Raw genomic sequence first — 26,074 nt, 5'->3', positions numbered from 1 at the left:
TGATTTTATGCTCCAGAGTGGCATTAGGGGCGCTGTGCTGCTAGACATTGCAACACTCATAAGAGACAAAACCAAGGCTCATACTGCTACCAATCATTAAGATCCCAGAGCATTTTTGTGAGTGTTATCCCTCTGGGATTTTGACCAAATTTCAATGTGTTCAATGGTAGTATGGGTCCCCCAAAGCCCCTGCAGCTTCAACTGCAGACAGCATTCTTCACTTTCTGTACTAAACTGATGCTGTTGTCTACTGTCAAACACTCGTGTTCCACCCCAGGAGATGGATTTCAGTGGTGGGCTATTGTACTTGCACAGAGTGACCACTGCCATTTCATTGCCAAGTAGTACTGTGAAAAGAGAGAGGTGGCTGTTCACTGCAGATGCCAGTTGTCTATTCCAATCCAGCCCTGGTAATTGAAGACGGCAGATTTTACTTACCTTACCTGGTTCAGAGCTGGAATCACTGCAGCACTTTTATCTTCCGGTAAAAATGACCTTCGCTTCTGCAATGCAGAGGCTCACTCACTCCCATGAACCTTCAATCACATTTGTAATTCTCAGTCCCCCTGGGTAATGCTTTGAGTATAAAGCTACTTGCAATACTAAGCACGTCAACATTTTTCTAGCTGAATTTGCTTTAGTGGCTTGTTTGTGGCCCTGAATTCAGGTTGGGGATTTTTTTTAAACTCCAATCAATCTTTCTGCAACCTCCTTGCTCATCCCAGACTAAGGACAAAACACCTTCCCTGCCCCTCCCAGCTGAGTGGAGGGGAGCTGATACACAGGGGGCTAGCTGGGGGGCATGGAAGAGCAGAAACACATCTGGCTGGGGGCACAGAAGTGGGGGAAGAGCATGCGTCCTCTGTCTCCACAGTAGTCTTTCTTCAGGAAGCCAGACCTACAGATTGGGGGGAGGGGGGGAAGGGGGAAGTCCTGGGACTGACATTCTCCATAGCATCCTTCTCCCCCAGGCTTGCTGGCAACTCACTTAAGACTGAATAAGTCATCATCCTCTTATACAGATTCCTCTTGGTCCCGAGTAAGAGCCTCCATGTGGATAGCCTTGGCCTCCAGCACACCCACAGAGATCTGCAGGCCAATGCTGGGAGTGCCCACAGAGCATCCAGTCCCCAATGCAGGTTACTCACATGCAGAGAAGAGTGAAACCCCTAAGCCAGCCAGAGATCTAAGCCCTGAGGGAGGAGAGAACAGAACCATCCGTCCAGAGTTTTGTTAAACAACGCTTCCATGTTATGAAAACCAAGAATAAACCCCAGCACAATTCAACTCAGCGAGTTATGACGTTGTTTGCTATGCAGCAACACCCAGGTCACTTATGGCCAGTAACAATCTCATGTAAGATTAGACCTGTCAGACTCGTTGGGTGGAATCCTAGCCTTCCTGAAGCCAATGGGAGTTTTTGCCACTGACTTCAATGAGGCCAGATTTCGTCCTTCATCTTTACTAAATTGTATATTCTGCCTACCTACATTTCCCCAGCAGCATATTCCACAGTTGTTCCTTATTTAACCTGGTTTCGTCTCTTTCCACTCACCACACTGCTTGCTCTAAATGACTGTGGTGTGCCCTGAAACAGCAGCTGCTTCTCACCTTCATTTCCAAGAGCTAGCAATTCACTCTGTAAAGCACTTTGGGACGAAGAGATCTGTCTGAATGTAAATTACTGTTACAAATTAAATGCATTATCAAAAAATTCAGTGTGCAAACAATCCTATTCACAAAGCGAAAGCTCTTGAGAAATATGCCTGTCTTGGGGAGAATGAAAGGAAATGAGGAATAAAGAAGGGAGATTTTATTTAGAAGTTACTGGTTTCAGAGTAGCAGCCGTGTTAGTCTGTATTCGCAAAAAGAAAAGGAGTTCTTGTGGCACTAAGGTGCCACAAGTACTTCTTTTCTTTTTTTAGAAGTTACTGTTCATGAAGTCAATTAAAAATAACGTTTTTTTGTATTATGCTAATTCTTATGGTTCCCGGTCATGGATCAGGGACTCATTGTGCTAGGCACTGTACAAACATAGAACACAAAGAGCTTGCACTCTGAGTAATAAGATGTAAGGTGGCTGCACGCAGATGGTGCCTCACTCTTAAGTTTTTTGTATGCACCATGACAGAGGAGAGCTTTGAGGAGGGACTTGAAGAAGGACAATTATGTGGCTTTGCAGATGTTCAGGGGGAAGCTCTTTCCAGACATGAAGAGGCAGCACAAGACAAAGCATCAAGGTGCTGGTTAAAAATGTAACGAAAGGGGTTATTAAGGCGGGCATCATTGGTGATGCAGAGTCAGGAACTGACAGCTTAATAGCACCCAAGAGATGACAGGCCGCGCAAAAGGGCCTTAAAAGTGAAGGTGAGTAGTTTGTGTTCGATACAGTGGGAAAGGGGGAGCCAATGGAGGGATGGAAAGGGAGGGTGACATGGCCAATGAAATGATCTTTGCAACAGCGTTTTGAATGGATGTTAAGTGGGGCACGATGGGACTTGTCAAGGCCTGAGGAGGGGGAGGCTGCCTGGATACGAGTGTTAGCTGTGTGGACAGAGAAGAAAGGCCAGATCTTCAATATTTAAACATTTATATTGCAGCAGTGTCTAGGGGCCAACCAGGTCAGAGCTCCATGGCACTAGGTGCTGTGCAATCCCAGCAAATGACAGTCCGACCGTCGCTGTCAAAGAGCTTTAAAAAGTCAAGAATCAAAATGTGGTTTTCTTTGTATAATTTAGTTCCCAGTGCAACAAGGGCGCCATCTTTGAGAACAGTTGTACTTAGCAAAGCAAGACACTTGGAATGACTTCTTAGTTCCATCAGAAAACATCACCAAGACTACCCGCATCCTGGCTAGCCAGGATGGGCAGGGATGCAAGCCCATGCTCTCAGTGTCCCTAGCCCCTCTGTTTGACAGAAGCTGGGAGTGCAAGACAGGGGATGGACAGAGGATGGATCACTCGATGATTGCCTGTTCTGTTCATTCCCTCTGAAGCACCTGGCACTGGCCATTGTCAAAGACAGGACACTGGCCTAAATGGATCATTGGTCTGCCCAGTATGGCTGTTCTTATGGCAGGGAGAAATCCAAAAGATGAGGACAGGGCTGTGATAGAGAGGAATTTATACTGTTCTCACAAACATATACACCATGTCATTCTATTACAGGACAAATGTATTTGACAATAGTTGTAACACTTTCTCTCCTCATAAAGGACACCCAGCGATCATTTTAATAGAATTTTTTTTTTACTGACTCACCACTCTTGGTACATTAATACTCTTTCAGAAGCTTGAAAGCAAACATAACATTTCTTAGCAGTTTTGTTCTTCAACACTTGGCAAATTGCTGATTTCTCCCACTATGTTTCTTATGGAATGAGCACCAGCTGAGCAAAGAATTGTTCACCTGCTTATTTATCTAAGGATCAGTGATATCAGTCTAGTTCCGGGAACAATGGCCTAATCCTGGCAAAGTGCTCAATACCTGATGGGAATGTCGCCAGAATTTGTTAGTTGACAGGTGAACTGAAAGACACATTACTTCCTAAGATCCAGGAGCAATGTTTCACCTGCAACAGTTGATGTTATCACTAATGCCCTGGGCTGGAAGGAGCAGCATTCTTTATGCTGCTTTAGGAACTAGCGATGCTATCAGCTGCTGCAGGGGTAAATAACCCAGGTATCAGGGCTTAGCAAGTAAGAATGGGAAGGGAAGGGCTGATTTTTAATGGTTTTGGGCCAAGTCTGGCCAGAAGCGTGGCTATGCTATAAGGCCTTGATTAACTAAAGCACTTAAAAGTTACACATGTGCCTAAATCCATCCCTATTCAGCAAAGCACTTAAGCATATTCTAAATCCCTATGAAGTCATTTAACTTTAAGCTTGTGTGTTCTGCTGAATAGAGATGGATTTAAGCACACATGCAAGTGCTTTGCTGAACCAGGACTTAAATGTCCTGGTAAGAGAGTGACAGATTAAAAATAAACCAAGAAACAAAATAATCCCTTGCATCAGAAGATGTTTCCCATCATATCATCAGTGAAATTCTGCTCTCAGTTACTGGTGTAAATCTGGAGTAAATCTTCTGTATGAGTTTGCCATTTTTGTAACAGAGCTGTGTACCAAGAAACACACATGGGTTTAATTTGACTTTTTTATTATTCAACATTTTATACATAATAAATACAAACTTTTTACAGCCAATATAAAGAAAGCATTTGCACCTATGCTTTCAGTGTATTGACACTGTACATGGTGATGCGTCGAATACATGCCCTGTATGAAGAAGTCATAGTTAAAAAGGAGGCATATTTTTACAACTTTTATTTTTTTTAAATAAAATTAGCAGCTCTTACAGAAAATATTTTAAAATACAACTAAAGATATTTAATATAACACTTTCTGAATTTTGAAAGTCCGGGTATGAAGGACACAGAAAAACTGGCCAAGAAAACTGAACATTAACATTATGGCAATACTTGCTTTTCTTCTGCATCTTGAAGCTTTTAAAATTTTTGCCAACAGTTAAATCTTTTAAAAAACTTTTTTTGTAAACTTAAGAATAAGTTTGATAAACACATAAAAAGACCTCAAACAGATCAACAGGACGAGAGATGCAAAAGAATGAAAAACATGGAAAAGAATCTTCAATGGACAGTCACAGATTTCATGACTGACCGATGACATTTTACTTCAAACAGCTCTGCTCTTAGCTAACATCCCACTGGGAGAAGAGATTGGCAAATACTAATGTTTCAGATACCCAGCTTGGGTTGTGATTAACAAGTATGTGCAAAGTTTATGATAAAATGTTGTAAAATGATTTCGTAAATGCAGCCTCAAAAACAAAAAAAAAGCCCTTGTAAGTTAACTTAATGTAGACAATTTACTGGCTTAGGAAAAATAGGAATACACAAAAGTGCATTCAGTATAACCCATATAATAGCTCTTAAATGTTTTGTCGATGGTTTTTCACTGAAGTTTTGACCCTCTGGGTATTGCGATTTTCAAAACAGTTTAATTATCATATTTAGAGAAACAACCATTTCCCCCTGGGATGAAGTGTTCCCCTCCTCTCCTTAACCATTTTTATTCATGTTGCCACACAAACCACCCCATTTTTTCTAAAATATCAACAGTTCCTTTCTTAGAGAAACCTGGTGGGAAATTACCCTTGAAGTCCTTGTACTTCCTGTATCTTGCATAAAAGTAATTTGAGTTCTTAATCTCCTCTACTCCTTTCACCCCTAAAGATGGTTTCTGAAGGACTGGAGTAGGTCATGGATTTCCTGGTTCTCTGGTCTTGGCTAGTCAATGGGCTTTGCATGGAGAAATACAATGGGACTATCCAAAGTGGACACTAAATAATGCATGTAAGTATTCTGAATGACACGTCTAACTCTAGCCAGATGTTTTGATGGCAAAGATATACTGATAATGCTGATAATAAAGTACACGGCAATAACTGGGATAAAAGTGACCCATCTACTAAAAAAAATCTGCTAAGAAAAAAAATGAAGCTCAATTTCCAGATCTAGACAAAATGTCACTTTTCTACTGGTTGGTTTATGCTATAGAACAAGATGTTGCTACTAATTCAGCACCTCCGGATTAGATACGCGATTACTAAATGAACTGCATAAATATTAATACAAAGACTATTTTGTTCTGTTTTTTAATTATCGAAGAGGTGTGCATTAATGCAATTGACGCCATATGATCTGCAGCACTTTTCCTTATCTGTAAGATTATTTTCCTTTTTTTTCCTTCTTTGTGGGGACGAAAGAGGAGCCAGCCTCTTCTTAAACCTATTCTTTTGTTCCCTTTTTTATTCCATAAAATCTGATTACTATTTAATCAGACACATAATGCTAGTTGAATTGAAAACCTTTAACACGTTCCTACAGCAACAGTAATATACTGTACTAATGCACATGGTATAAGTGTGCTGTGACTAAATTGCATGAATGAGGCTCTCTCCTAGTCCTCCATATAAAAACTGACCATCTGTAGCCAAAAGAGAAACCTGCTCCAACACATTCCTCTGCTCACCGTTTGGCCCATCTTGGTTTGTGCTAAGGGAGGAAGGATGATGTATATAAAAACAAAAAAGGCACAAAATATTCATGACTGAGGGAAGGAATCCACCATGTCACTGCCACCTATAATCCTCCCCACTTCTTGCTCTATGAAAAGTCTTCATCATGCAAAGGTGCCTAAAAAGAAGATCGACCAAACACCACATTTGGCCTTGATTGTAGCACTACTACTTCACTAGTCCAATCATTATACCAGAGTAATTTCCACATCCTCTATCTTCTCCGTCGTCCTGTGATGGTGTGTAGGGGGTGGAGGAGCAGCTCGTACCTGAAATGAGCAACACACACCTGTAACTACCAGAAGATTTATTATGAAGTTTTGTAAGGTGGGTGAGATACTATCTTTTATTGAATCAACTTCTGGGACCAACACGGCTACAACACTATATACGTGAAGTTCCATGGCTTATGTAGACTAAAAACAGAAACACTGGGCCAGACCCTCAAGCTGGTGTAAACAGGTGTACCTCTATTTAAGTCAATGAGGCTCCACCTATTTACACCAGCTGAGGATCTGGCCCAGGCAATGAGGCCATCACTGATATCTGTCCTAGAACTGTTCCAGCTGTCACTGTTTTGATTATAAACTTTTATTATTCAAGAATGATTAACAGCCCCGATACCATAAACATGCAACGGGGAATAGTCACTCTGTTCTACAGTGTGGTTCAGAGTCAATAAATAAATCCAGTTTGAATAACAAACTTGTAATTCTATTGCAGGGATCAGGTGACACCACAGATCAAAAGAATGGAGCTTGCGTGGATCGTGAGGATAACAGAACTTCTTGCTGCAATAAGCAGCTTACTTATATCTAATCAGTTACTAGTTAAAATATAGATTTTTTTTGTTGTTTAATGAACTTTTGCTTTAACAGTAATTTTTTTAAAAGGAAAAATTGTATCTTTTCATTGATTTCATATTGTGTGTGAGCTTTTAGACTCAACAGACAGCTTATGAAACCATCCAGTTCTTTTAACTCCAACGACACAGAACTGGGTCTGATGTCCTTTTGATTCTCTACCACATTAATAAACTTACTACAGCTCTTCCGAGAGCATTATGGTAAACGTTAATGCATTTTATCACATGCTCTCAAAATGGCTTCGATATCATTACCACCATGTAAAACAAGAACTGCAGAGAATACAAAATGGCTTCACAACGCTGGAGAGAAGTGGAAGATTACGACTGGCTGTCAGTAATATACCTCGCTTCAAATTTTGATTAAAACAAGGGTATTTAAATTTTAATGCTGCTTCAAAACATTTGTTTACTGAGGCATTACACTACAATGCTGTCTCAGGCAGACTGCCAGCAGCAAAGATGCCGTGCAACAAAAGTACAGCCCACTAGTGTGATGCGGAAAATCTACAACATGGAATAGGAAAGACCCAGTAATTTTATCAGTGGGAGTGGGTTGATGTGAAGAAGCTGGTCAGAGAAGATCTGTTTCTTAAATACTGAAGTTCTTAATGAGACAGTGCTATTTTGATCCCGTGTCTCTAGTGGATAATGGCAAACCACTAAACTGTGCAACACATTTGGTTTATGCATATACCCACTCACTTGGAATTGTGGGTGCTCGTTACCTTTGACAATATGGATTTAGGTACCCAATTTAGAAAATGTTGGCATAAAACCATAGTCAAGAAGCCACAATTCCATATGCTAAAAAGTTAAATTGTACAGAAGGGTGGAAATCCTAAAGACATTATTGTCTGCAACCTCTCTGGTCATCAAAAATGCTATGAAAATATGACTGTCTAAACTTAACTGTGGCTTGATTTATAACTTTAAAACCCCCAAATCTCTTGATTTCAAAGTAATCCCAACATATGGATTTTGAATTTTTTAGTTAATAAATTCCCTCCTTCCTCGTTTGCCAAAATCTCTTTGTAGGTAGCACAGACGTCTCAAAACATATTAGATCTTAGTATGAGGAGCTCCTCATCAGAGGACCCATGGGGGGGTTACAAATGAGCTTAACCCTGATGTAAAGGCGCCAACAGGACCACATGCTGAGACAGACTGCTGGCAAACAGATTTCTCTGCCAAACACTTTTTGTGGTTTGCAACACAAAATCTCTGAAAAACATGTGTACAAAGTACAGGATCGAGCTGCTCCTGCATCTATCCTTTTCAGTCTTTTAATGCTATTATTTATATATTACACTCTTATGCACAGACTCTAGGTTATTACTCGCGGAGAGAGAGTACTGGCTACGGAAAAATGGAAACAGCCCTCCAGTGCTTGAAGCAGCAGTGTAAGATTAACACTAGCATCTATTTTTTTTATTATTATTATTGTAGATCTGAAAACCTCTGATTTTGGTTTCCATGATTCAAAGTTTAATTATCTAGGTGCACAGCTACTGAGTTTAGGAAGGCAGATATCAACACTCAGATAAGGCAGAAAGTGAATTATTAATAAGATCCAAGGTCTTCGTTAAACACGTAATGACCCATTGTGTAACTAGGTGCAGCTTTGTTTTATTGTGCTATTTACTTATCTAACTGGCTGTCATACACATCATGTAGCTTTTTGACACGTCTGTGTTCCGCTCCACAACATGTGCACAAGCCTTCCTTTGGATATTTTTTTTCTGGGGATAATATGTTTGCATATTTATTAATCTGACAGACAGGATTTATAATAGGATGTGAAGAATATGGTGGCCCAGATTCTCAGCTGGGGTATCAACATACTTCCACTGGCTTCAATGGCGCTATGCTGATTTGTATCATCTGAGGATCTGGCCTGCTTTATATAATATTACCACATCACTAAACCCAGCAACACTTGAAGCTTACAGGTCGCAGTTTGCCATATGAGGCTTCAGGAGCAAGTCGTGGAGGCTGTGAGAATCCAGGAGAATCTGAGCTGAAACTATTTTCTGAAAGAGTGAACAATAAAAACACATTGTGTGTGTTACTGAACGAGCTGAATATTGTGAAAAGAAAATGTTTCCACTGCAATCTGAAATGTTAATTAAAACAAACATTTGGATATAACGTTTCTTGTACTAGCAAAAAATCTCTTACCGTTAGTTGATGGTGACCTAGGGAAGTACTGTGAGCCTCTCTTATCAGGACTATGGTAGGGACTAATCGGTGGCTGGTCATACAGCGGCAAGAGTGGAAGGGAATTGTGAGGCTTTGGGGATATCTGTGTTACAGAGGAAAAGAGATGCTGCAGAGATTCATTCTTCAGCAAGTTCAATGAATACACAGGTATATACTCATTAACTGATACACTGGTATCCCAATTGCTTTCATCTAGTGAGAAGTTGTATCTGTCAGATAAAAGTGCTTATCAGCTGTATTTGGGGAGAAGAGAGAGGATATAATATAGTGATAAAAAAAAAATCACAGGTGGCCATTCCGAGCAGATTTTTCCTCATTTCCCCAGCAGTTGTAATCTAGACAGGTTTTGTTTGAAGGTTGTTTTAAAAACATATCATCCTACTGAGCACATCTTGCCAAATACACCTCCACAAAATAATGTTCATGATCATGAATTTTATCATTGCTTGACAGCATGTAAGTCATTTAAATGCAGAGAGGAACAAAAAGTAGGAATAATGAAACTCACGCACTTTACTGCAATAAGGCATCAGTAAGAAGTAGAAGTTAGTTTTCTATAGCATTGTAATGGCATCCCATGCTTTACAACAGGTAGCTATGCTAAACCCTACCACACACTGCTTATAATTTAAAAGAACAGTGGGCACATTGCAGTGAACAAACAGACTGGCATGTGCCCATTATTGCTGATAAGCTTCTCGCAACAGGTGAGGAGGAGGAGGAGGAAGGAGCTTTTTAATATTGGGAGACTGTTCCAAGCGCAAGGGGTGGTATGGAGGAAAGCAGGATTTCATTACCCATTTGTCTAGAACGTATTACTGTTGTCTTTTTAATGACTATCACAAGCTAGGGAAAAAATCGCTTGTATAAAACCTGCAACTCCTACCAAATTGCAACACAGCCTGCATTTTGACATGTTTATGTCTGATTCTGCCAAGCTCTTGCATGGCTCCATCCGGAGAAATAAGTCGTAGCTGACTCTAAGAGCATCCCTGTGCCAGAAGGCAAGGGGCTCCCAGGTATCTACCAGTGAATTTAGGCTGGGTTGACCAACTCAGTGTACCCCTACTCACTTATCCTTATAATCTGTATCTAAAAGATGTCATGTAATGTGTCACTGATCATCAATATTCTTGCATTATAGATGTATGGACAACCAAAAAAGGATTATACAGATGTGTTGCAACTATGACTAAACTGTGTTTAAACCAGGAATGCCCAAGGGGAGTTGATAAAATTTTTTTTCCAGACAAAGGACTATGGTTCTGTCCACTTGAATGTGTCTCCCATGTACATTGAGCAAGGTGTGACCAAAGACAAAGAAAAGCACATTTGTATGCCAGGCAAACAAAACCATCACAAGAGCAAGTGGGGAAAAAGTGATCACCTAATCTCAGCAGGGGAGGGAGACTGCACTCCCAGGAAGCTTTCCTGCCTCTTGAAGCAGGGTCAATGAACTTTTAGAGATATATTTTTCAAAGGTTTACTGGACTATAAAGAGAGGGGCAGAGAACCCCTAAATTATCCTTCATCTGAGCAGACAAGGAAAACCACAGCCTTGGACCCTGTGGTGCTCCTGACTGAGAGCTAGTCAGCCATTGCTGGAAAAAGAAGATTAGTGAGGAAACTACTTTGAACAAAGACTGTAAAGCTTGTTAAGATAGATCCTAGCCATTAAAAACCGTATTTTTACTTTTGTTTGTTTATAACCCTTTCGCCCTTTATCCCTTGTACTTGAACTCACTTAAAACAGCTTTTTGTTTTACTTTTTATCTAAACAAACCCAGTGTGTTTTGATTGAACTGAAGTGATTGTTAACTCCGGTCAAGATAACAAACTGCTGTTTCTGTCTCATTAAGTTGGCAGCTCCTTTAAAATGTTCTGTGAATGTACACTCGTATAGGCTGTGCATTGCAGAGAGACATCTCGGAGGAACTCGGGGGCTGGAGTTCACTGGCTGTTACCTGCTAGGCAAGGTTTGGGCTGGGAGAGCCCTGAGGAGTTTGCTGGCAAGGCAGACAAGCTGGTGTGTCAGGAGTTGTTGTCTCACTGCATAGCTGCAGCAAAGCTCCCACCTGCTGAGGCTGAGAGAGATAGCATGTGTCTCATAGCTCAGGGTATCCCCAGCAGCTTGTCACAACTTATTTCTCCTGTCAATTTATATGGTCACTTCTCAAAGAGAACCAATAAAAAGCTCTAGATAAATTACCCTCTGATGAAGGCACTGAATTCTGATTTCTAGCAACACTGTTTCTGTAAATAAGAGTTAATTCTTTATTATGATATAAATTGGTTAAATACAACATCAATTAGTGTCTATTTTTAGATCATAATATTGCACTAAGCTGAGGATGTACTTGTTAAAATCCTACAGCTGAATGTTCTGCCCTCTAAAACTTTGTGAAAGTATTGTACCGCTTTAGTTATGAAAGCATTAAAATACGATTGTCTGAGCTGATAAGATTGTTTTTGCCAGGGTCTGTTTTATCTCTCGATCTACTCCACAAGTTAATTACAGGAAGGAGATTGAGAATTTCCTCCTTGGTTCATTTCCCTTCTCCTCTAACCATCCCTTTATTCTGTGCACAGATCTCTTATGGTTGTCACAATACATCATTTGATGAATATTATATTGGGTCACACAATAAAGGAAAGCAGATAATTTTTTTTTTTAAGGGAATGGGGAGGAGGGTCCCTGCAGCCCTCTCCCCTTTCCCTTGCTTTGAGTCCCACATCCTTATAGTAGCCACCATCCTCCAACAAGAAAGACACTGGAGCTTGTCAAAGCTCTTCACTAACTGGAGAGAAGAGGATACTATACAGAAATGCTTGGGTCCCCTGTGTGGTAATGCAGAACACTAGCAAACCAAGGCCATGCTTCATTTTTCACATACCTGAATATCTCCAGTCCACTGCGTCTCTCCATTTTCTGAGGCTGTAAGTTCTTCCACTAACACAGAGGGGAAAACCCCAACACGACCATTGAATTCCCCCTCCCAGAAGCCATCATCATCCTGGTTCTCCTTGTTCAAGATACGGATGATTGCTCCTTCTGGGAAGGACAGCTCGTCATCCGTCTGGCTCTCATAATCATAAAGTGCTTTTACAAAACAGACTAGATTGGGAGACGAAAGGGATTGTAATCAGAATGAGCTACATTTTTAAAAAATGCACAGTATACATCTTTGCTAACCTGAAAAGGACTTTGGTTTTACTTTAGTGTGACTAACGTTGACAATCAGAGCCTTCAGAGACATATCTAGACACATCTGGTAGATTCTAGACATGGACACGGGTACTATGCGAATGGTTGCCCTTGGGTAAGGAGATACCTGCCCCAATCCATGGGCATACCATTCATATAGAGCAAAAGAACATTATCAAGAATAAAACTGACAGGCATGTTTTATTTATTAGTATTTACCGCTGGAGTCTCCATTTAGGCTTCCTGAGACTAGCTCAGCTTCAGCTGAATTATTTGAGGTGTGTGACCGACTATCCAATGCCGCAAGTGATTGCAGCATACTCAACAGACTGTTGGATGTTGGGAACTGCAGATACTTCTCTGGCACATAACCCACTTGGCCTGCTTTATTTCGTGCCTGCAAGTAAACCGGATGAAAATGTATTAAGTTTTTGCATGCTGCTGTAAAAGACCATAATGAGAAACAAAAACAGATCTTCCAGTCCCCTTTCAAAATGCTATAAAGGAAGGAAAATGAGCAAGGAAAATTATACCTTTACCCAGTCTTCCATGTCTCCATCTTCAATCACTTCCAATACCTCATGTTCCTCAATGGTCAGTTCATCTGGCTGAGAAGCCTGGAATGTACAAAAGTCATATACAAATGAAGAATGTTACTTGCCAGGTATGTGCCCGTCACAGAAACCAGAAATTTAAAGGGAAACTATCATCTTCAATATTTTTTTACACTAACTTAAAAAAATATAAAGTATGTCCTGGATTTTTCTTTTTTTTTAAAGCCTTTGAAAACATGTTAAAAAGGGTTTTTCTATTCTCTTACTGATATTTATTTATAAGTGAGTTTTTCAGTCAAGGAGAGCAAGTCTGTCCAAGACCACTACCACCTACTGTGCTCATGCCTATTTAATTCTGTAAAATTTATTACTAAAACGTTTAGTGATTCATTGGTACAAAAGACACTATGTGAAAGATTGCATACATGTGTCTAACATTAAGCATGTGAGTAGGCCCAATGAAGTTAATGGGACTACCTACACACTTAAAGTTAGATGAATCTAAGTACCTTGCTGAACTGGAGCCTAGATGTGGTTAACAACTTTATTAAGCTTGCTAAAAGTTTATTAACTTTTACAATAATACATTTATAGTATTACTGTGACTTTACTCATTTAATGTGTATTATTACTGGGCTAACTCTTGAGGTCCTTCCTCGGGCAAACTCCCAAAGACATCATTATTATAAAGTTTATTATATGTTTCTGTGATAACTCACCTACTGACAAGATACTGAGATTTTAAAAAAATACAAACCTTATATGAATAAACAACTTTGCAGGTCAGTGGATAATTTCGTAGAGTTCCAGAAGGACTAGAACTACTATCATCAAAAACATCCATGCTGTCTTCAAATTCTTCCCCTTCCTCCCTTTCTGCATCAGCATTAAGCTATTAAGAGAAATTAATTTGTAACTGTACTGGATTATAAAAAGAAGATGAAAAAACAATAGTAAAATTAATGGTTTAGGTTCTATAGTAACTCCAACTACTTGAAATTCTAGATTCCAAATCTGCTGGTGACTGAGTAGTGCTACAATTTAAGTTTCTATCTTTGAAAAACACCAAAGGAGAAATGCCACCACTAAAAATCAATATACTTGTTCTCCAAATAACTTCAGGAAAGTAGTAATCTGTTTGAGCAAATATCCGGAAGCAAAGAATGCAAGTTATCAAATAACATTTATGTCGGACTCAACAGCATCTCTTAATTGAAGAGCAGTCAACTGTGTTTTAAACATACACTAAACCTTCACTGTAAGAATACTGGTGGAATGTAGGGCTCAAGCGTTTAGAAAAGAGTACTGATATGTGGAGGTGTTAAGGTAGTGACAAGTCCAAAGTACAGTAGCCATTCTTCAGATTACCATATAAAGTTTAATGGAGAAAGAATAATGTACTGAAGAACCACATTGTTAAAAGAACGATGAACCTATGACCTTAAGGTACAAAATGAAGCTGCACTAAGAATGAAGTGCTAAAACTTAAACAAAACCAGACAAAAACACCAGCTTTCCCAGCAATCTCTTCAGTTTTTCAGTACAGTTTATATGAAAAAAGGTCGATAGGGGAAGAAGAAGAATTAAAATAAAAAGTATTTCTAAAAAGCTAAATAAAGGCAGAAGTGGATAGGCTGGAAAAATACAAGTTTCTGTAAACATAGTTTGAGCAGTGATGACATGCACTGTACTTTGGTTTTGTGCCTGGACTAAACACTGGATAAACATTCTACCTCATGAAAAAAAACACCATCTTTCAAAACCAAAGGCAACACTGCTAGATTTTACAATTCTTAACTTTTTATTTATTCTTTTTAATTTGTTTAATTTAGTGAATTTTGTGCTCCCTCATGAAAGCAAGAAGGCAGGCCACACAGCAAAGAGCCAGGTGTAGGGCAGACAGCTACTGTGCAGACTTCCCAAATCAGTTCTGCCAAAACACTTCAGGCCACACCTGCAACATCCTTGCTATTCTAATCTTGGTTATGGCCTGAGCAGAATGACATAGGATGTGGTGATTTTGTGATACAGACTGATGTTTATGGCTTTGCCTGAGAGCAACCAACTCATTTTACCTCAGCCATATTTGAAACAAGGTAGTGCTCTAACTAAATCCACTGTATTAATTATTTTGACCGGATTATAGCTTCATAATTCATATGAATTTAGACTGGTCCTTTCCACTGAAGTCCAGTTTGCATCCATTCTGACTGAATGTTAACAGAGACTGCTGTAACAAAAAGTATTTAATATTCTATCTAGTTAACACATTGGCTTTTTTAATTTGACATTTTGTAGATTAAGGTAAATTCAAGCTCTTCACAGTTCCTACAAATGTCACTTGTTAAGCCTGGTCTCCCTCAAAGCAGCCACAGCTGAACCTGCAACTGAGAGCCATATGAAACATCATGGAAAGCAGCATATCATGTTTAGAAATACTTGTTCATAAAACATCTGGTCCTGGTTTTCTAATATAAAGAAGAAAAATACATTTTAATGTTGTCAAATCCCTTGAATAGAATCTATTTGCAAAGTAGAGATCTAGAACACAAATAGGAGAAATAACATTCAAGATACAGAATCCCTAACGATTTGATTTATATAGCTTTTTGTTCTATACAAAATCTGCTAATGAATGACAATGTAAACACAGTAAATATGTCAGCAGCAGGAACACCAAAGGCACACAAACTGAACCCAACACAAGAATAAAATCAGATAAAAAAAGTAACAGGGCATCATTTACATGACAGTATGTTAGATAATTTAATTATCTTGTCTCAACTATATACACACATATATTTGGGCAGATTTAGTGCTGGTGACTTAATTACTATCTAGAAGTCTTTTATTTATCCTCAGAACAGACAGAGCTCCATCAGCAGCAGAAAAAGCTTTCACATCAATGCACCTCTATTCTGACTTGGATGAACAACTTCTAGGAGTGAGAGGAGTTGAGATTTCATATCCACTCACTCTTTTGACAACTCTGCTGAAACTGCAAAGGTGTCCATCAGTGGCAACTGTGATGTGGGCACCTCTGGCTTGAGACCATGACTCATTTCACACAGGCTGCTGAAAAACTATCAGATGATAACATGGGCTGAATTTGAACCTAAAAGGTGAAAGATACTATCCCATTACAATCATCCAAGCAATCACAGTTCCATGTTTACAGCTAACCGGACACCTGGAAAGTACACTCATGCTTGTTTGTTGATTGGTTTTTATTTTCTGGTTTTGTTTTTTTTTAAACTGCACACTAGTTTTGATTATTATCCATCTCAGCGGAGTTGAGAGTCATGAGTGACTACCAAAATCGGGCATCATTCTCTTCCTCTTTCATAGGATAAATAGACTGTATCACCCCAATTACACTAATATAGAACAGCAATATCAAACCCATTTTCCAGGTGGCATTAAATCACTAAATTATGACAAAAGATTTAGCTGGCACCTAAGTAGAATAAATTTAGTATTCTATTTAGTATTTAGTATTCTGCCCCCAAACTGTGCATTTCTACATTACACAATACAGACAGCTGGCTATGTGAGGTGACATTGATTCCTTAGGCTTTTTACACTATTGTATCTTTTTAGCAGGTTAAATAAATATTGAGATATCAAGCTGTTTCAGCTATGCTATTTTCTTATTTATAACTTATTAAGAGACAATTCATTGAGAGTTCGGGCGAACAAATGATCTCATCACAAGACCAGACACAAAGAACTCAAACTTTGCTCAGCTGTGCATGACAAAGCACAGGTAGAAGGTTGAATCCTTAACATTAAAAACTGCCTGCTTCTAGGGAGTGAAGTGAAAGTGCATCTCGTATGAAAAGCAGAGCAGTAAACTTTTATAATTGTAAACAAAGTAATGTCTGTAACAGCTTTAAGAAATACCATCTATGGGCTGTCCTCATCTGGCCTGCCAAGGTCAATACAATCCTTTATACACAAGGGAGCGTGTATGTGTAAAGGGGGAAAATGGAAATTACATTTTATCCTCCCACGCTGTAGCATCTGCCAGCTTGCAAGGGGCTGGCACTAGCTTTAGATGTGGAGCCAACTGTTTGTGTGTCTGATTGGATAGAGGAAGGGTACTGGGAAGAATCCAGTTTCTGTAACAGGAAGCTGAAGGAGGTGGGGTAGAAGGAGAAGAAAGGGAAAAAATACAGTTAAACATAGCAGTGTAGCTATTCTCATCTATTATAGCTTGAAAGGGCCTAAACCAAAACCCGGATGAGAACGCTCCTGTGCCTTGGCAAGTCTAAAACCTGGCACTGAATTTTGTGAGACTTGAGTCTCTAATTGTAACACCATCCCTGGGAATCTCTGCCCCAGAGACAGAGTTGTGAGAACAAGGATTGTAAATAGCCTGTAGTATAAATAACTGTGAATAAAGTTTGGAGTATAAGTCCAATATTTTCTGGAAGACAAAGCACAATGCACAGAGAGTGAATTCAGAAGGCTTCCACTGGATTTCTGCTTCTTGTGCAGAAACTAGATGGATACAGACACAACGTTCTGAATTTCCAACAAGAGACTCATCTGTGAGGGTTTGCTACCAGAATACTTGACCATTGACAAAAAAATGGTAAAGATACAACAGAGCCAAGAAAAGGTGGTAAGGAGATGGGTGTGTGTAAATGCTGCATCCTGGCGGAGCAGGCCCTGTTTCTTGTGGGCTGCCAGGGAAGGAAAGCCTGTCCCCAAAGGCATGAGGCCATACACTACAAATCCACCCTCCCACCACAAAAAGATTTTGTTTATACTCCAAGTAGTTGTCAAAAACATTAACATGAAGTGTGAATTTAACCATAAATAGCAAAGGCATTTGCCCACTGCAATTAACGCGCGCCCCCCTCCCCCATTGAGACCAAGTTTGTAAAAGCCTTTGAACTTTACGTGCTTTGCCATATGCTAAGGGGATATATAAAATCTGACATTTTGTTTGAGGCAAACTAACTAAACTTACAGGAATTTTGTTTTTGCCTGCTTTCAATGAAGAGCAACAGACTGGCTAGTTTTACTGCCAATGGTGACATCTCAGCATTGCATGCCATGTAAGAAAAATAAGATTAAAAGCTCTTTTTTAGTTCTTTCTGTTTTTTTAAATAGGATTTCTTGGTTTAGGCAATTTTTATCAGTGTTTATTTTGAAGCACATTCTTTGGGCAGGGTGAGAGGGAAAAGAAAATTATTAACTTTTCCTGCTTCTTGAATTAGATCAAAAAAATTAATCTCTTCCAAAGTTGAACATCCAAGTAAGTGTTTTATGGCCTACTTTGCCTACTCTGTAAACAACTGTGGACAATAAAAAAAATGGAAAGTTTGATGTATATTATAGCTAAGGCTAAGATTTTGTCATGATTATTTTTAGTAAAAGTCATGGACAGGACACGGGCAATAAACAAAAATTCACGGAAGCCATGACCTGTCTGTGACTTTTGCTGCTACAGCTTCATGGTTTCCCCCAACACTGTGGTGGCTGGGAGCTGTGGGATTCCCCCTCTGCCCACGGCGGCTAGGAGCTGCAGGGTGACCGTATTTCCCAAAGAGAAAATGGAACACCCCCAGCCGTTCGCCTGAGGTGTCCCCCTTACCCTTGGGCGAGGCTGTCGCCCGTCGCTGGAACCCTCAGGAGGGCCCCCTCAGGAGTCTGTCACCTGTAGCTGGAACCCTGCCAGGGCCCCACTGGCTCTCAGCTCCAGAGTCCTGCAGCCCCTGGGGCTGAAGCAGAGAATGTCAAGGAGGTCTCTGGAAGTCATGGATTCTGTGACTTCCGTGACCTCCGTGACATAAATGTAGCCTTAATTATAGCCTATACAAACCTATTCTTGTATTTTTGGATTGGCCTGATTTAATTGCTTTGTAGCTAAACTATTGACATATGGTAAAATGTTCACAAGCATCTAATGACTTTGGAGCCCAACTCCCGCTTTCAAAAGGGACTTAAAGGCACTTAGGAGTTCAAGTCTTAGTGAAAGTCAGTGGAATTTAAGAGATTAAGTGCCTCAGTCATGTTTGAAAATAGGATTTTGGCTCTTAAATCATTTAGGTGTTTTCTAAATTTTATCAATGCTCCCTTTCATCCAATTATCCCAAAGAGTATCATACACCATTGATTAAACTTGAACACCCATGTGAGATGGGTATAAAACATCCAATAGGGAAATCAAGGTACATAAAAGTTACACTGAAGTTTTCTAGCGTTAGCTGTCAAACAGCTACACTTCCTCAAATTTCTCTCTTCCTGTTTTATCCCGCATTAATTGTGATCTATGTACCAGTGTCCAGGATGCACATTAGCTAAGGTTCAAAGGGAAACAAGAGATCAAGGTTACAAAATGGAGACAGTACCAGGTGTGAAGAGCCATTATTGTTCACCGCAGGAAGGCTTGCCCAGCGTTCATTTTCCAGTTCTTCCATCACTTGATTCATTGCACTCTTCAACCATGTATCAACAGACACCCCTATCTGCTTTAGCAGATCAAGACGAGCCTCTGCTTTGAGTTTAATTATCTGAAAAGACAAACACGGAAAATATTATCCAAATTGTTTCACATCTAGATTTAATTTCTTCTCATAATTAAAATACACCCTTTTCTAGTCTACCAATTAGACTACACAGGAAGCTTAGAAATCAGTTCCACTTTAGAAACAAGTCCAGTTATTAATTTTTTTGCCGCAGAGATGCAAAATACTAGCTTATCCAGATTCCACAAAATGGGATTTTCAACATCACGTCGATTCACTTATACAAACTTGCTCTTCGTATATTTTATGGGAAATTTGTCATCTAAAAAAAAAAAATCAAATTTTCAAACCAAATTTTTACATGTAAGATGTAGAATTACTGGATCTGAAAAATAGGAGAAAAAATGTTTCTCTACTTTTTCTGTAAGTTTACTTTATGCATTTAGCAATACTAAATGAATACTAGACAATACTAAATACAGTTCCCCCTTCTTTGTGCAGACTTTTTGCACTGGAACAGGGGAGAGAAAATGTTTATAAAAATAGGAAAATGTGATTGTAAAAATTGATGGAGGAACTCAAACAATGGCAGTACCTGAAACTACTCCCTTTTTTTAACTGACAATTTCAAGTTGACCGCATCCCTTTCATAGTAACAAATTAAAAAGACAAAAAACAACCCCCCTATGGCCCTCCCCCTGCAGTTCACTCATATCTAAAACTGGAAGAGTCTGTGGTTTCACCAGTACACAAGGAGAAATAGATAGCTCTCTGAATGAGTGCAGTTATCATGGGATATGGGGTTTTAAGGAGTTATTACAGCAAAAGCATATACTACTACTTAGCATTTAATGCTGTGTCTCCAAGTGCTTTAGAATTATTACTACTTGTTTACAGAGGTCTAGCGGTTCCACCTGAGATCAGGGCCCCATTGTAAAAAGGTAGGAAGGGAAACTGAGGCACAGAGATGAAGCGACTCGCCAACAGTCACACAGGTCACCTGACTTCCAGTCCAGTATTGTAGCTACCAGACTACCCTGTTTGCATTTCACAGTTGGGGAAGCTGTGAAACAAAGATTATGTGATTTACAAAAGGTTACAGAGTGGTTCAGTGACAGAGGTGGGAGTGGAAACCCATTTAACTATCTTGTAGTTTTTCCTGTATTTCCTTTCACAGCATTGTTAATTCTTAGCATGTTGCGCCTGAAAAAAGCACTCTCTTTTCTCTCTTGCCTGGTTCTTCGACTGTGGTTCCAGACAATACATTTTGATAACACTGAATGAATCAGGAGGTAACCAGTCAGAAAGGAGAAAGTTTCTATTTCAAATACAATATGTTGGTAAATCACCAGTAATAATGGGAAGGGAAGCAGAGAACAAGAATTGGCGAACCAAAGTGGTCTAATGATTCGTTTCAATCTTCAGTTTACTAAAAATTCTCTGGATAACGATCCATTTTCTCCAGCTCAGTGTTCACTGTTTAGCCTAATTTGAAATCAGAATTGTACACTTTGATAAACAAACAGTCACCCTGTTTAACTGCTGATTCTCTAAAGTAATTCTGTGTACCCAGCTAAAATACTGTTGTGTCACCACTGACAGGAAAACTCCTAAATGACTCAATATGCAATGCTACTTCTATACGGTATAAACCAACTAGGCTGACCTATTGTTCCTTCTTCTTCAGTGGTGGAAGCACAGCTGAGTGTACCAAGAATCTGTATTACTCTGTGTTAGAACACTGGCTTACTCTACAAGATAGTAATAATTCTTGGATGTAAAATAATAGGCCTAGTAAGTATTAACAATGTTATGGGGATTTGGAATAATGTATCTTGATTTACTGTGATGTTGGTCTGGATCCTCAATGATCCTACTTTTAATAAAGAGGATAAATCAGAAAATCTGCAGCATTACTAAGAGAAACTGTAGCTATAACAGCTAGAAATCTAACTGAATGGAACTTTATGTTGCCTGGGTGTACATTCTTACCCCGATCAAAAAGAAGCAACAGTGGTAACTATAATTCTGTTTCAAATTACAGGACTATTTAAAAAAAATTCTTACTTTAAACATGAGTGCCGTTATCATGGGATATGGGGTTTTAAGGAGCTATTGGAGCAAAAGTATATACTCTATTACTTATCATTTAACGCTCTTTAAAGTAAAGGTAATTTTTTAACAGCACACAAATATAACAGGGGACCTGGAAGAAATTCTGAAGTTCAGCAGAATCTGCCAAGATGCTGTTAGATGCAGATACTGGAGGCTGGGGCAGGAGGAGTTCAGAACACATTTTCCATGGGAAAAGACCAAAGCCACTGAACCACGAAGAGTTTCTATTTCTCAGTTAAGCATGCCTAAAAAGTTAAAGATCGTTATCAGATAGCCATCAGTTGAATGATTAATGTATACTGTGGATATAGTTCTCATATGCAAACTTTACTACTGAGAAAACAGTAAATTAAAGATGTTAACATGCACCACATGCACCATGTTATTAAACTTCAAAGAATACTGATTTGAATAGAAGAGGAAGGGAAAAGGAGCTCCCCTGACACACTCGAATTGAAGATGGAGCCGCATCTATTATTTTATGTTGTAAAATGGGGTCCTTCCAATTTACCACAGCATTAAGCATCTCTTAAAATGCCGACCAATCACTCACTGAAGCGCTTGTTTGTACTCTTGTTAATATTTAACAAGTTCTATAGCATAAACAACAGTAAAATGAGAGTAAATCTGGAATTCCCAGGACTCCCAGACAGATCTGGTGAATCTTGCAATTCTAAGGAACATGTCATACCTGTGTGTTTCTTTATGATTGCACCCAGCGCTGCAAATCTGAGTATTCTAAAGTCTTGGGTGCAGACAAAAGAACTATTGATTTAACTAAAACAATAAATCCCCTTGTGGGGACACACTTATTTCAGTCAAAGATGTTTACATCCATGTATCTTAAATTGATTCCTTACCAAATTAGGCTAAATTGAGATAAGAGATTAACTGAAATCAGAGTGTTTGTACAAGAGGGCTGCACCAGCTTAACTAAACTGATGTAGCAACCAGTATACCTTTCTCATGTAAACAAGGTCTAAGACTAACACGCTACAACACTTTCTAACCACACCTGACCCCAGTTCCCTACAGACACTGGGGGAAGGTGAGTTCTAGTCCATCAGGAGGGATTCTTTGGAATTCATCCATTCTTCTATTTGGAGCTGCCCATTCACTACCTGGCGCTACTCAAGCCAAACACATTTCTAATGACACTCCACAGTGTTGCCATTTTTCTTAGTTTGTGAGATGAGACAAACCCCTTCTTCAAGTCGTTATGTTGCTGAGTTAAGATGGGTTCTCACATGCATACAATTTTGGAGCAACTTTACCATACCATAATGCAATGCAATGTTGTTGTACCAAATGCTACCACATTTTAATACGGTATTACAACATGAAGACTTTTCCCATGCCCTGAAAAATGACATAAGATATGTTTAGACCATAATTTTTGTTGCAGTTTTAATTTAACTTATTCTCAATTAACTTGAGGTAACTACACAGTTATAAACCTTAATCTAGGTACCCCACAAACATTTATGGTTTATACTATGCCTCAGACTATGGTAAACCACAAATGCTTATGTCCTTATGACTGTCTAGGCCAGGGGTTCTCACAACAAATTTTTTGGTGGCCTCAGAGTGCAGCCACCAACTCTGGCTGGTGGCTGTGCTGACAATTTTTCCTAAAATATTTCATTAACTTTAGGAAAAACAAAGAAATATGCACATATACATGTCCAAATCATTGTAATTTATTTATGTAGGGTTTTTTCAGACTTGATAATAAAAATAATTTACAGTTGTCTCTATTCTTTACTGGACATAAACAGAATAGAAACACAAATAAAGTGCTTCGCGTGTTTTTGTCTTTTTTGTTGTTTCTTTTGCTTTTTCCATTGTGCTTTTTTTCCCTAAGACTTGCTAGCTTTTTTTCCCTAAGACTTGTATCACTTTTCACAGTAGACTTACTCAGCCCCAGCAAGCCCTGGGACAAATTAAGCCCTGGATGTGGAGCTGGACATGGAAGCAGCAGGGCTAGGGACAAAGCGGGGGCGGGGAGGGGGGGGAGGTAGGGATGGTAAGTCTGGGGCCAAAGCCTGAATCAGAATCTGCCACTGTGTGGACGGAGCCCGAAGCCCCATGGCCAAAGCCTGCCTTCCCTACCCGCGGGGAAAGTGGGGAATTCACCAGCTGTCTGCACCCCCAGTGTTTCTGTCTCCGGAGGGGGGCAGGGCCCAACTGCTGCTGGCAGCCCTGGGAGAGAGGGCACTGCTTTGCACCTCCTCCATCCTCTCCCTCCGCCCGCCCCCATCACAGCCCAGGAGGCTGTGGCTGCAAGAAAAGGCCCTGGTGGCCATATGCGGCCATGGTGGCCACATTTGAGAAACACTGGCCTAGGCCAGTATTTACAAACCTATTAGCTAACACAAGTCACACTTTGAGTCCCATGACTGTCCCCAAAGTAGCCTGATCCTATAATAAATGCCAATTGGTAGTCAGCTAATGAGAGGAGCATACTAAGGTTCTTGCCCAGAATCAAAATCGACAAGTTCAATATCTTGTAGGGAACCCCGGGGTATATGGCAAGGGCACTCACATGCAGAGCAAAACACAACCTTAACCTCCTTTATTAATACAATTAATAGAGACAAGAAAGCTCCAAACCACATAAGCAAATACAAATAATAGAGTATTAGAGAAATCTTAAAGGCTATTCCTTGCATAGCATATGCTCATAGACTTACATACTCACACCCCTTTATTGGAGATCTGGTGGTAAAAGGTGAAGGGACAAAGGACCAGTCCGTCTCTGGCATGCCAAATGGGTCCAATGGTCCAGATCCCCAATGTTTGAAGATAGGTGATAAATTATAGCATTAAAATATTGAAAGGCAGAGGACTAGCTCCTTCTTCATGTGGGTCCTTGCTTATATAGGGCCTGGAAACCACCACGAATATTCATACAAACACCCAGTCTCCACCATCCACATCCAAATTCCTCACCCTCATAATATTGGGGTGCCTTTACCTAATAGGATAGCATATTAATCCCTATTTACTCGTTACCATATTGCAGAAGCAAATTTGTGATTAGACATCTGCCAACAATCCTAGTCGAAAATACCAAAGTTTAGTACAGGTTCAGTGTCCCTACAGTTGCCTAGTCTCATTTTATGCCAACTTTTCTCTTAAGCAAACTACTCCCAGTCCCCCAAAATCTAGGGTGAACATTAGGCCACTTTATCTATGCTAAAGGTCACAGACCTAAGCTTTGCTTATGCTAATGTGCTTAAGCCAATGTTTTACAGGATGAAGAAAAAGCCTGTAAAATAAGGCTAAACTGGCCCTAAGGGCTATACCACAAAGGCTAAGTCTACACTAGAGTTTTTAATGCAAGTTAATTGGCAATCAATTAACTCAAGCTACCCAACAGATTTATGCATGTCTGAACACTCCACAAACTTTTGTTCCAGGACACAAACGTCTGTTGCTTTCCCTAGCGTAGACAAACCTAAAGAATACTTGCAGGATTAGGCCTGCTTTACACTTGAAACTTGTACTGGTATGACTATGTTGGTTACAAGTGTGATTTTTTTTTTTAACCTATATAGTTATATTGGCCCAAGACCTAGTGTGGACGTGTTCATACCAGTATAAAGGTGACTTATCAGTTTAGCTTAGGCCTGTTCTACATGTAAAATTTAGGTTGAGATAGCTACGGTGCTTGGGGGGGGGTGTGTGTGTGAAAAATCCACACCCCTAAGCACCATAGCTATGCCAATCTAATCCCCAGCGTAAATGTAGCTAGGTCAACAGAAGAAGTCACTCACCTTGGTTCCTTGAGATGTGTGTCCCCATGTGTGATGCAGTTATGCGGACATAAGCCCCTGTGTAGACACCGCTAGGTCAATGGAAGAATTTTTCCATTGACCGAGCTACTGCCTCTGAGGGAGGTGGCTTTCCTACAGCGATGGAAGAACCTCTGTTGCGTTTCTAGTGTAGATATACCCAGTACTGATGGAGAACACTCTTCTGTTGCTGGAGGCTGTGTCTAATCTACGGGATTATGGCAAGATAACTATGTTGCCATAACTAACCCAGTATAGTTGCCACAGTGTAGACATGGCCTTATTTCCCCCTTCTCATACAGGAACAGCTTTTTCAGTAAGTGCATCTGATTTGAAAACTGAGTAAGAAGAAATATATGAAAAGGTAAAGAGAAGTGTTTTACTTCTTGATATGCACACAGTACCACATCTACTAAACCGCTGTTACCTAAGGGGGAGATCAAGATCAACTGTTAAAATAGTGATATAGTAGTTCTCAAACTTCCGCTACCTGTAGGAAACCAGACAGTTCTAGTCATGGAGTAACCATTGATTCTGTACCTTAACATTTCCCTTATGAATCCTCTCCCCAGGAGATGGATGTGGTATACTTCCGCTCTAGGTGAGTGGCCCCAAATGGCACCCTCTATGACAGACACTCATGCTGCTCATGTATTGGGAGTATCTTTTGTTTACCAAGTAGTTATCCATATTTCCTATGTCCCTGAACAACCTTTGGGAGGCACCTCAGCTTTAAT

General features: G+C 39.8%; 1 protein-coding gene across 6 annotated transcripts in view; it reads right to left on the bottom strand.

Moving 5' to 3' along the window:
• Nucleotides 1–4,141: 4,141 nt before the first annotated feature.
• The window catches only part of FCHSD2 (FCH and double SH3 domains 2), a 231,538-nt gene continuing 209,605 nt past the window's right edge, over nt 4,142–26,074 (bottom strand). For 4 of the 6 annotated variants that reach the window (XM_037881542.2, XM_037881430.2, XM_037881610.1 and 1 more), the window contains 8 exons: nt 19,309–19,470; nt 13,704–13,838; nt 12,926–13,009; nt 12,612–12,789; nt 12,082–12,302; nt 9,146–9,269; nt 8,915–8,997; nt 4,142–6,368 (listed from right to left, as the gene is read on the bottom strand). In XM_037881542.2, the coding sequence (XP_037737470.1) occupies nt 6,288–6,368; nt 8,915–8,997; nt 9,146–9,269; nt 12,082–12,302; nt 12,612–12,789; nt 12,926–13,009; nt 13,704–13,838; nt 19,309–19,470 (1,068 nt within the window). In that variant the 3' untranslated portion in view covers nt 4,142–6,287. The remainder of the gene's footprint in view (nt 6,369–8,914; nt 8,998–9,145; nt 9,270–12,081; nt 12,303–12,611; nt 12,790–12,925; nt 13,010–13,703; nt 13,839–19,308; nt 19,471–26,074) is intronic. The other 2 variants (XM_037881482.2, XM_043527615.1) reach the window with 1 other exon arrangement.

This window comes from Chelonia mydas, chromosome 1, assembly GCF_015237465.2.
Source record: "Chelonia mydas isolate rCheMyd1 chromosome 1, rCheMyd1.pri.v2, whole genome shotgun sequence".
NCBI classification, from domain to species: Eukaryota; Metazoa; Chordata; order Testudines; family Cheloniidae; genus Chelonia; species Chelonia mydas.
The sequence above is the reverse complement of the archived record's forward strand: the minus strand, read 5'-3'. Positions and strand labels throughout refer to the sequence as shown.